Source organism: Mus musculus, chromosome 4 (assembly GCF_000001635.26).
Source record: "Mus musculus strain C57BL/6J chromosome 4, GRCm38.p6 C57BL/6J".
NCBI classification, from domain to species: Eukaryota; Metazoa; Chordata; class Mammalia; order Rodentia; family Muridae; genus Mus; species Mus musculus.
The window spans coordinates 102,954,870-102,967,265 of NC_000070.6; the positions used below are offsets into that span (position 1 = coordinate 102,954,870).

Below are 12,396 nucleotides of genomic sequence, written 5' to 3' on the forward strand. Positions count from 1 at the left end.
GGAAAGAGGTAGAGTCATATCTCCTTCAATAGCATACTGTCAAAGACTTAAATTCTTTCCATGAGACCCCAATATCCTAAGGTTTCCAACATCCCCTGGAAGTGTTGCATGCTGGGAGCCATGCCTGTAATATAGTCTGCTAAGTGAGTATCATAACGCAGATAGTAAATGTGAAGAAAAGAATGCTGAGGGAGGCCTGTGCTCTCGGAAATGGTAATGCCAGTGGGGATGCTGTTGTATGAGGATGGCCATAACTACACACTGAAGTGTCGCTCCCCGGGACAAAGACCATGTTTAACTCATCTTGAGCATCCTCAGCTGAGGGACCCGAGGACTTGATACATGATACTAACAAATACTCATTAAATTGATGACCAACTACCAAGTACAAGATACTAAGAGCTGAATGAAGTAGAAAAAAGTAGGGGAGAGAGGATTGCAAAAATCCATGACGGTAAAAATACAAACTTTACAGAAAAGCAAATCTAGGTTTGGATTCTTGTTTTACTGCTTGGAAAACTGTATTATCTTGGACAACGCTCTCTAAACTTCAGCTTCCTCTCCTGTAAAATGTGACTTGCCTATCTTCCGGACTAAGGGGAAGGTGGAGTGAAGCCCTGCATGGTAGGCACTCATTGGCTCGCCTGGTGCACGGAGATACCGCTTTGGTCCGAGGCATGAGTGCCTTCTTTTGTCAATGTGTACGTTTCGGTGGCACACGCTTCAGGCAAGGAGCTTGACCTGCTGAGTCTGAGAGCAACTGAGCTTTTTAAAAGAGAAATAATGCAGAAACATAGCTCTGAGCTCTGTAACACCACGCGACCATCTCTTCCAAAGGAAGGCGTGTGAGTTTTCAATCTGAGCACGTGATTGGTGGAAGGCTCTAACGGGAAATAGGAAACTAACACTTCTCTCTTTTAACCACCTGCTGCACAAACTGTCATGCAAATACTGCCTCTTGCTTTATACAGGACGATTGTAAACCCTTGTGACTTTGTTATCTGCTTGGATTTTCTTCTGTACGTTTGTCTACAAGCCAGCCAAATATTTCCTCTTAAATACTTGTGCTCTGAGTTGAACACACAGCTACTGTTTAATCACATTCTTAGTGAGAGTCACCCCACCCTCCGATCCTTTAGTGAACTTTAATGCAGTGTATTTGTATTTTGACATATACAGTGTATTTTTACAGAAGCTGAAAATAAGTGGAAGTCTTTCGTCTCCCACAGGTTCCTCCCGGGGGCCCAGTCCCCTAACTATGGGGGCCCAGGACACCCTCCCGGTCGCAGCAGCTTTCACAGAAACTGTCAACGCCTACTTCAAAGGAGCAGATCCAAGCAAGTAAGCCTGGGATGAGGCCTGCGGTCTTCTAAAAGCCTGGTTCTATCTAGTGTGGGGGTAGGGTGGGGAGGACACTGACAGCCCTGCCTTCTGAAAAAGAGTTCTATGGATCAGATCCATAAATCTAAAAATTCTCTGAAATTATAGTGCATATCCTTTTTTTTTTTTTTCAAAGACAATCTTACTATGTAGCTGGTTGGTCTGGAGATGGCAACATAGAACAGACTGGCTTTGAACTCACAACGATCTGCCTCTGCCTCCCATGTTCTGACGTTACGTACGTACGTTACGTACGTGAGCCACATCTTATGTGTGCATTTCTTCACAGAGAGATATACGGCTCTCAGCACTCTGTTCCAATGGGAATCCTGGCTCCAAACTGTTGACAGGAATCATTAATCTACCTTGCACACCAAACACTTGCACCAGAAGTGTGCCAAGTGCATCATTAATTTAATTCTAGGCCTGAGTCCCATCAATAAACAAAAAGAAGCCTAAGTGAGCGATGAATGGCTCTTAGTTCTATCTTCACTCACAAGAACCGGGCTTTAAAAACAAGAAAAACTTACAATCTAGGACAAGCCTCGGATGTGCTCACAATTGGCATTACTAATTTTATTAAACAGTGAGAATTAAATACCATTGGAGCAACACATTTAAGTGGGAATTCACCTGGCAACGTATGGATCCATTCTCCCCTTCTGAAACATTGTTTCGAAACATCATGACTCTCCTGATCCACTCCTAGAAAGCCAATATAATTAGTAATCCAGCCCCCGAGTCATCCTACCCAGTCACTCGATCTTTCGTTCTTCCTGGGCGGCATAGCTTTTTCAACAGCAACTAGGTTTTATTCTAGATCTATAATAATACAAAGAAGCAAACACTACAAGCCTGGGGTTGATCCAGAGAGGTGGGGCATGAGAGAAAGAGAGAGAATGGGGGAGAAAGGAGAGGGGCTCATATAAGGCACATAAACACTGCCAGCTTAGGCTGACAAATACTTACTACATAGATATTAGTCCTGTAGACTCTGTTAGAACAACTTGACCAACTACCTGTTATAGGAGTTGGAAGAGTCATTGGTCGCTGACTGATGCCTTGAACACTGAGACTGATAAGAACTAAGAAAACAGAAGCATATTTATTCTTAAAAATTAATAAAATGTGGAGAGAATGTGTACTCTGTGGTGGAAATCCTGGGGGAATCACACAGCGGGTCCTCTACCTTACCTTCTTACTGGCTTTCATTTATTCACTCACTGACATATTTAGAGATGTAACTGGTGTTCTCAGCTTCTACTCTGGCCCCTCTGAAGTCCATCTCCGCACAGCACACCACTCCCTTGCTCCAAACTCTCATCTGTTCCCAGGGAAAACACTTCCCAGGGATTTCTGAGGTCCTGGGCGCTCTGTGTTCTGTTGATGAAGAGCTGCCAGCCACACCCAGTTGCCCCCTCTCTGATCTAACCTGGATTGTTCCCTCCTTCCTTGTCTATATACCTCCCTGTTCTCTCCACTTCCACCACATTAGCCTATAGCTGTTTCTCTTCTCTGCCTCATTCTGTCTCCCACTCAGTCTCTCTCTCTGCTTCACTGAAGTTTTCTCCCATGTACATGAGCAGTTTGACCCCTCACTTTGGGTTTTCAACAAATTTATCAAACAGAATTTCTTATCCAGCCAACAAACAGCAGCCCCTTCCTCTCCCTTCACCCTCCCCACCACCTCTTCCATCCCTCCCTCCCTTCCCCCACCACCTCCATACCCCTAACACCCCACACATACATTTTTCCCCCAGTTTTCCATTGTCTGTCTCTCCCTGTCCACTGGAATGGAGCCTCCAGCAGATGAATTTTGACCCCTTTCTCCATTGCTGTGTCTTCAGCATCCAAACAAGGCTGGGGATGCTCAAGTGACTAAATGATGCTAAATGACTCCCGCTGACTCCCTCATCTAAGTTCTACCAAACCATTACACTGCACTGTACCAGACCGGAAGCAATAGGTGAAGACACCTAGGGTGGAAAATAAGGTTTGTGTTATGAGATAATCCAGAGTCTGGTGAAGAAGGGGTGTAAATATGATTCGGTAGAAGACAAGACCTTAATATTTTGACTACACATTTTTTTTTAAAATCTGTCCATATATCTAACCTAGAAAAGTGTGAAGTAAGAAGGCTAAAAGATGAGGATGGTAAGGAAGGCTACAGAAAGGGTCCTTTGAACTGAGTGTTGTAAGAGGGGAAAGACTTTTCATAGTAAATAAGCCCAAGTAGGTTGATTAAGCAGCTCAAGGGTATGCACACAGAGCTTGCTCAGAGGAAGCTGTGTGCTGTTAACAGTGCAGTGCAATCGCAAGGGAGAGATGTGTTTCTCATGCCCGCCCCTTTCTTGAGACTCACACAGCGCCTCACTAGAACAGGCTGCAAATCTGGTAGCCCAGCTAGAGAATTAATTGCTGCCTATGGCAAGAGGGAAGGAAGAGCTGATTTTTTGTTCATTTTTTTGTTTTTTCGAGACGGGGTTTCTCTGTGTAGCCCTGGCTGTCCTGGAACTCACTCTGTAGACCAGGCTGGCCTCGAACTCAGAAATCCACCTGCCTCTGCCTCCCAAGTGCTGGGATTAAAGGTGTGTGCCACCATGCCCGGCTGAGCTGATTTTTTTAAGCCACATGCCACGCCACTTGGCTTGGAAATTTCTTCATTCTCTGTAAATGCTTCATTTGTAAATGCTTCATGGCTCTAGGCTTCATTCAAGAATGCATTTCTTCTTCCATTTTGCATTATTTTAAATTTTCATAATTCAGATTCACATTACACATTGATGCTCACTCACATCAAATGCTCATAGGAAAAGTTATTATGGTTAAAAATATTTTCCTAAAGAAATAAAACCATGTCAAACAATGGAATTTAGTAATCTATATTTACAATAATCTTAAATTTTCATTTAGAGAATATGGAGGATATTAAGGCAAAGCAAACTCCATACACTCTCTTCATCACCCTCTACTAACAAAGCTTTACCTGATGCTGTAGGCAAAGAAAAACATTGTTTTTTAATTCTAATTTTCCCAAAGTAGGTAGTAGAGAATGAGTTGGAATTGAGTTTGTAAAGTGAGTTTATGCTGAAATTGATACTGTGATTCTATATTCAATTTGGAAATACAAAGTGTTGTGATCATAAAAAGAGAAAGAGCTTTAAGAATATGCTCTGGCGCAGTGTGCGGGAATGTGTGCCCATGCCGAGGCATCCCTTCCCCCTGAGGGACCAGCCACACACTGGTATAGTATAGAATAGAGTTTATTTAGGGCATGGGGAGGGGAGTTAAGAGAGTAGTAGAGGCAGAGAGGAAGGCAGAGAGAAGAGAATAGAGAAGTGGAGACCAGCCATGACCACATTGGGGGGGGGAGGAAATGGGGAGGGAGAAGCGAGATGTAAGAGAGAGCAAGAGCATAAGAGAGAGAGGAGGGGCAAGCAGCCCCTTTTATAGTGGGACAAGCCTACCTGGCGGTTGCCAGGTAACTATGGGGGTGGAGTTTAGACAGAATACCAACACAAAGGACCCATTCCTAAAAGAACTTTGGGAAAGAACAAAGCCAGGAACTGGAGAGATTGCTGAGCAGTTAAAAGCATTTGTTGCTCTTGTAGAGGACTGAACTTATTATGTTTAGAACATCCACATGGTAACTCACAACCACTCTTAACTCCAGTTCTAGGGGACCCAATGGCTTCTCCTGCCCTCAGAGGGCACCAGACACATATGTGTATGAGTGGATAGTAATACATGCAAGCAAAACACACATATACACACACACAATAAAGTAAATCTCAAAAAATATTTTTAAAGAACAAATTTGGAAGACAAATATAATGTGATTTCAAGACTATCATAAAGCTATAGTAAACAAGACAGTGTGCTTCAAATAGCTAAACGATCTCAATGGAACAAGATAATGGATCCAGAAATGGGCCCCTATCTAGATAACAACTATAAACACAATTTCCAATTTCCTTTAGGAAAGAAAAGATAGAGCTTCCCCAACAACTGGAAGAGGAGAGGTGTAGGGAGAAGAGGAAAGATGTAAAATAAAGAAGGAAATGAACAGAAACCAACTGAGCTCTGCATCTCACACATACAAATATTTAGTAAAATGTTTTATGAAGGTAAATGACAAAGTAAATGATAGAAATTAGAAGAAAGTACAGGAGATACTCTTTTGGTCTTGGGTTTAGCAAAGACTTCTGAGGTAGAACATCAAAAGATTCCTGAATTCTTGTAATTCTTAAAAAGGAAGTGTAAGTTAAAACCTCCTTGCTCTTCCAAGTGTTCCGGGGCGGGGGAGAGGGGAACAGATCCCCAAATCTGAGAAAAGATTGCAAAGCTGACACCGGATGAACAATATCCTTCTGGAATATCTGAAAGAAAATAACTTGGAATTCAGTAAGAGAAAAAAAAAAGTGATTTAAAAACTTGTCAGGGAATCTGGGAAGATCACCTTCAAGTTGCTAAGGACACATCAGCACAGGAAAAGGATCTGGGGGGGGGGGGGGGCAGCAAGATGACACAGCAGGAAAGAAAGACACCTTTGCCAAACCTGATGTCTCAGCAGAGGGGTATATGTTACTTCCCAAAACAGAAAGTCAAATCCCCTAAAGATGAGTTGAAACTTCTAGTTCTTGAAGAAGCCACCAGTTTTAGAAACAAACTATATATTTTCTTACAACTGTGGCTCTTAAAAAAAAGAAAGAAGGGTTAGGGCAAAGAAACAAAGGCCGTTGGACTGTTTCATTAAAAGGTAAGGCTATACCCGACACAAGCCACAGTAATCCCTCCTATTTAGCAAGAAAAATTAGAGCTACTCCCACACAAAGACCTCCGTATACATTGACCACACATTGTGAGAGATGAAGACTGGAATGAACTCTAATTTTTTCAATGGGTGAATGGATTCATTCTTCTTAAAATATGCTATATTCACTCACCAAGAGGGAAAAAATGAACTACTGATGCACAGAACTGCATGGACAACCGTGAAGCTAATCTGTCTGGGAAACAGAGTCTGACCCCGCCCTCAAACACAAGTAGGTTAAATGGCATTCTAGAAAGTGCAGAGCAATACAGAGTGATAAAAACACAGAGAAAGTACCTGGGGTTGGGAAGTGTAAAGCTGGGCCAGAGAGGTTACAGAAAGTCAGGAAGAAATGCCTGGGGATAATGGAAACATGGTGCTTGGTGCTGTGTGGATTTCATAACATGCAAATGCATGAAATTCTACGTGATGAATAACTACACCATATCACCTTTATACCTCCAGGAAACCTTTAAAAACGATTAGTCTTCCTTCCATGCTATCATCTAACTGGATTTTAATTTCTATGACTAACTTTAACTGTGCCAAAATAGGCAAGTTAATGGGCTGAAGAACTAATAAAGTAGATTTTTACCTTGGCACATATAAAGGACCTGGCCATACTACCCAGTGAGCTAAAGCACCTCCCAGTGAGCTATGATGATAACATTCAAGGTACAATCTCCAAATACACAAAAATCACAACACTCAATCATTCCATTTGTAAGGTCAACCATTAGATTTCGTGTTGGTCTTCTACAACTCAAACATTTAACAAAATAGCCAGCCTCTTTTGGGCCAACAAGATGGTTTAACTGGCAATGGCTCGTACCCATGAGGCTGATGATCTGAGCCGATCCCTAGAACCCACATGGTGGGAAGAGAAAACCACTCCCCCAAGTTGTCCTCTGACTGCCACAGATGTGTGTGCATGCACCCACACACAATAAATATGACTTAAGGCCATTTTTTCTCTTTGCTTGTGATGTCTCAGCAGAGGGGTATATGTTACTTCCCAAAACAGATAGTCAAATCCCCTAAAGATGAGTTGAAACTTCTAGTTCTTGAAGAAGCCACCAGTTTTAGAAACAAACTATATATTTTCTTACAACTATGGCTCTTAAAAAAAAATCAGGACTGGAGTTCTCAAGCAAGCTAGAAGTGACTTGGCGGTAGGAAGCATAATTCTAACTGTCTTTAACTCTGTGGGGGTTTTAGGTTGTCAATCAAACCTTTTCTTCTGCACCGCACTTTGCATCCCAGCATCCCGACTCTGTATCTGCTCTTTCCTCTCATGTGTTTGGTATTCCAGGTGCATTGTTAAGATCACGGGAGAAATGGTGTTGTCCTTCCCTGCTGGTATCACCAGACACTTTGCCAACAACCCATCCCCAGCAGCTCTGACTTTCCGGGTGGTAAATTCCAGCAGGTTAGAGCACGTCCTGCCGAACCCCCAACTTCTCTGCTGGTAAGTATGATTCTGTATACAGTCTTAAAGAGATGATTGTCTTGACACCCTGTGTACTGTGCTGACAGTACACACATGCCTTTTTGCTATTTAACAGTTGATAAGGGTAGTAGGTGATCAACCCAATAATTCTTGTACCAAGAAAACTTCTTGTACCAAGACCTTTTTAGATGAAATAATATTGGAACTGTGGGTTATTCTTCCACGTGAATTTGAAAACCTTAACTGTGAAACACACAACTTTACTATAATGGTCATCTGTTGGCATGTGTCACATCGGAGAAGGCCAGGTGCACTTGTCCCTGTAAGTGCACACCTTTTCATTTCAGACCTGAAGTGCTGCCTTAATTATATACTTCTGCACATGTGTGCTGCTTTGTGGTGGGTGTGACAAAGGCCACTCCTGTCCATCATAAAGCGTGGCTTAAAGTCTCTCTCCAAAATGGCCACACTCCTCCTTTATAGCGTCTTCCCTTGGTCTAGTACCAACATCATGTCCCTGAGCTATGGCAGCCATGATTGCTTTCTTCCCTGACCCCAGCCTGGCCTGCTCAGCACATTTTCTACAGCCAACGAACTTGATGAGGTCATAGCTTTTTGCTGTTTGCTCGAAGCTGACCAGCAGCTTCATGTGGTCCATGGCCCAGAATCTCAGCTTGGTGCCATTGTCTCTAGATCCATGTGTCCTCTCACTAGTCATTCTCCTCATTAGCCCCTGTATGTCAAAGACGAGTGGAGTCAGGTCTCACTCAAAGCTTGGCGTGCTAATTTGCCCATCTTCTAATACTACCCTCCCCCTTCCTATGGCCCTACTTCCTCTCAGCTCCTCCACCTCCCCTGATCATCTCCTTGCCCTCTCCCACCCCTCTGACCATCCCCAAAGTAATCCTGTCCCCCTGCCATTCTCCTGGAAAATCCCCATTCTTTTCATTAAAAATTTCCCATCCACGTGTTTGTTCATTCACCCTCCTGTCGCCATGAGATAGCACAATCCAGAGGGCCTGGGACCTGGCTGTTATCCTTCATCTTGGATGAAGCAGCAGCTGCAGGATAGATGAGGCGTGTGGTCATTGAACAAGCTGATGAACCCTGTCAAGAATACTGAGCTTTTTAGAGGGCCAAGGCTGCCTTCTGCTTTCCTATGAATATGATTACCACCATTAAACTCCAAGACCATCTTGTTTATAAAGCTAGTTGTTGTTGGTTTTGTTTTGTTTTGTTTTTTAATTAGTTCAGCAGTTCACAACCTGTGAGTTCTCCACCCTTTGGGTGAGGAGTCAAACAACCCTTTCACAGGGGTCCCCTAAGAATATCAGAAAACACAGATACTTACATTATGGTTCATAACAATAGCAAAGTTACAGTTATGAAGTAGTAACAAAAATAATTGTATGGTTGGGGGTCACAACAACATGAGGAACTGTGTTAAAGGGTTGCAGCATTAGGGAGGTTGAGAACCTCTGAGCTAGATGCTCTTGGGTGAAATCATGCATGCTGGCAGAGGATCTTGGTGACGTTAGCTGTTAGACCAAATCTTCACTTTTTCAATTTTAAGATAAGGACTCACCGAGTACACCAGGCTGGCCTCAATCTTGGGATCCAAATGCTAGGATTGCAAGTGGGTACTACTGAATCTTTTAACTGGTTAGTTTCTGAAAGCCTCTACTAGTTAAGCCAGTCCAAAGGAAAATCAATTTACTCCCCCTTAGTTGTGCTGACTGATAAGTTTGGCTAGAAGTAAGATAACGTGGGGAGAGCTGTTAAGTATGGTTGAGGAAACAGTTAGCTGGCAGTCAGTCTGCTGGGTTAACACACAGGGCCTCTCAGGAATGTCTGACAGCACAGCGGTGCCTCCCTGTGGGAACCCAAAACCACACTGGTGATGCTATCCTGCGCTGACTATCAAAGGCAGGTGCAGAAATCAGACATGGTCTGCTGAGAAGTTTCTTGTGCAGGTGACAGTACCAATGAGATGCTGCTCAATTGTTGATTTTCTTCCCATCTTACTAGTGATAATACACAAAATGATGCCAATACCAAGGAATTCTGGGTAAACATGCCAAATTTGATGACTCACCTAAAGAAAGTCTCTGAACAAAAACCCCAGGCTACATACTATAATGTGGACATGCTCAAATATCAGGTAAGCCGATTGTATGGTCAGGGTTATCTTGTTTTGCATTATAAAACTTATATTCTAAATTACCTAATATTGCATAAAAGTACCATTTCTTTTACTATTACTGAAATGGCTGTGGTTCTAAAAACGGAAGCCTTAAGGAATCATGAGGGGACTAGTGAGGGGAATATTAATCATACCCATAAATACAAAGTGAGATATTTTGTTTTACTTATTATAGAAACATGGCCCAAAAATGAAGTTGAAAATTCACATACACAATTAATAAGTGTTGGAGCTGAAAAATAGGTCAGAGGTTAAGCTAAGCTAAGGAAAGCACTTGTTGCTCTTGCAGAAGACACAACTTCAGTTCCAACTCCCTAGTGGCACACACACATACAAATAATGAATCTATTTTTAAAATGTGGTAGGAATTGCTAAGTTAGCTCAGCAAAATTGTGGTTACAGCATAAGTGTTCTAATACTTTGAATTTTAAATGATTAAGGATAACTAACCTAATTTTTTTTTCTAGGGTAATAATTCTAATCATGTAATAGTTCTAATGAAACTTATGCTAAGAAATAATGCAATGATGGAGGAGCCGCTAGCCAAAGGGCTATTAGCAGCTGATGGGTGCTGAGGGAATGGGGAGAGGTGAATTCTACACTACACACCAGGAACTGATGTCACTGTCCTAAGGCAATGTTTTATTATTTAAACCTGGCTTTTTCTTGTTCCGATTCCCTCACTGTTGGCTCTAACTAGACTGCATAGACTGTAGTTTTCCAGGCAGAGAACCTGGTTCAGGTCCTCTGAACTTAAGGAATCCTAGGGAATCTCCAAGGAAACAGATCTCAAAGGAATAATGACAATGCCCAGCGTTGTCTGTCTCATTGGTTCATCATGAAGAGGAAACACGACATGCATATTAGCAGTTAACAAGTATCAAGGAGTCGCTCCGATGTTGTATGCTAGACATGATGCATGCTATGTGCCAGACATGGTGCTGTTCCTCCTTGGACTTTCCTGACAGCCTATGAGCTCTGTTGTTTTTATAATTCCCATTTAGCAGATGAGAAAGCCATTGAGGCTGAGCAGGTTTAGTGATATGCCCAAGATCAATCAGGTTGCTAAGCAACACAACCAGACTTCGTACCCAAGACTGTTCAGTCTTGTGGCCGCAGCTTCTAACCAACATGCTGGCTCACCTTCCTAAGTACAGAAAATGCCTCTGTGGACTTGAACGTGCTGTAGGGATTTCCACAGCTGACCTTGTGCATCTAATTGTCACAGTTACCTCAAGGACCCAACACTCCCACCCGTACGCCACCTGTCACCTGCGCATCACCACCCTTTCCCTGGGATCCCATTTGTGAGCATCACAAACAATAGTGTGACATTTGGACTTGTAAGCCCAGACCAGTGGGAGCCAACCACAGCCTCTGGTTTTAGATCAACAGTTGAGACTTACGCGTTCTCTCTCCTGTCCTTTGGCAAGGTGTCTGCCCAGGGCATTCAGTCCACACCTCTGAACTTGGCGGTGAACTGGCGCTGTGAGCCTGCGAGCACTGACCTGCGCATAGACTATAAGTACAACACGGATGCCATGTCCACTGCAGTGGCCCTCAACAACGTGCAGTTCCTGGTCCCCATAGACGGAGGAGTGACCAAGCTTCAGGCTGTGCTTCCTCCAGCAGTCTGGTAAACAGCTTCACTTTCCCCTCACCCCCCACCCCCCGCCCCTGCTCTGTCCTCTAAAAGGACTCCTGCTTAAGGGACTGTAGAGTTCTTAGCACCAGGCTTCCCTGTGGGAAGAGACCTCAGAGGGCCAGTCCGAGGACTTGGGTGGAAACGGATAACTACTACAGATCAGTTGAGCGGAAAAGGCTTTAGTCAGGAGAGTCCAATGTTTAGCTGACCATGCAAGCATGGAGCAGAGGCTTTCCTCTGGATCTCAGCTGAAAGTGAGTGTTTCCCAGTGCACTGCAGAATGTACAGGGCCTGGGGAAGGAGAGGAGTTGGCTACCAGGAAAATCAGGTTGGTTTGCCTCCTAAGAGTTTGATTCCCAGGATCAGAAAACACGCCTGGCCTAACTCCTTCTCAGCACACACACACACACACACACACACACACACACACACACACACACCCTGGGGCCCAGGCTGGACCCCGTGTTTGAAGATTCTTTCCATCCCAGCTGCTGGCTAGGGAAACGGGTTCATCAGCCTCCTCTGCCTCCCAAACCTGAGCCTCCCTTGGAGCTAGAACCTTAACTGCAAGAGAGTCTGGGGAATGCAGTGTTCCATTGAGCCCCTAAACTGTAGAAAGACTCGCTGGTGGGCATCAGATGGTACTGGAGGAAATCTCTGAGTGCTAGAATCATCTGTAATGGGAGAATGTGGAGGACTTCAGTTTTTTTCACGAGTACCAGCAAAATGCAGAGTACTTCTTTAAAACTAATGTGGGGGGCTAGAGAGATGGCTCAGCGGTTAAGAGCACTGGTCGCCCTTCCAGAAGTCCTGAGTTCAATTCCTGACAACCACATAATGGCTCACAAGCATCTATAATAGGATCCCATACCCTCTTCTGTCATGCAGGCGTACATGCAAACAGA

The 12,396-nt window shown here is 43.7% G+C and overlaps 1 protein-coding gene across 30 annotated transcripts in view; it reads left to right on the plus strand.

Annotated features, from left to right (window-relative positions):
* Sgip1 (SH3-domain GRB2-like (endophilin) interacting protein 1) overlaps positions 1 to 12,396 on the plus strand; it is a 236,125-nt gene that overhangs the window by 213,568 nt on the left and 10,161 nt on the right. For all 30 annotated transcript variants that reach the window (XR_003955025.1, XR_376359.4, XR_376365.4 and 27 more), the window contains 4 exons: positions 1,230 to 1,341; positions 7,506 to 7,661; positions 9,672 to 9,804; positions 11,280 to 11,482. Coding sequence is in view for 11 of the 30 variants with exons in the window: in NM_001285852.1 (NP_001272781.1) it covers positions 1,230 to 1,341; positions 7,506 to 7,661; positions 9,672 to 9,804; positions 11,280 to 11,482 (604 nt within the window). In the remaining 19 variants the exon portion in view is untranslated. The remainder of the gene's footprint in view (positions 1 to 1,229; positions 1,342 to 7,505; positions 7,662 to 9,671; positions 9,805 to 11,279; positions 11,483 to 12,396) is intronic.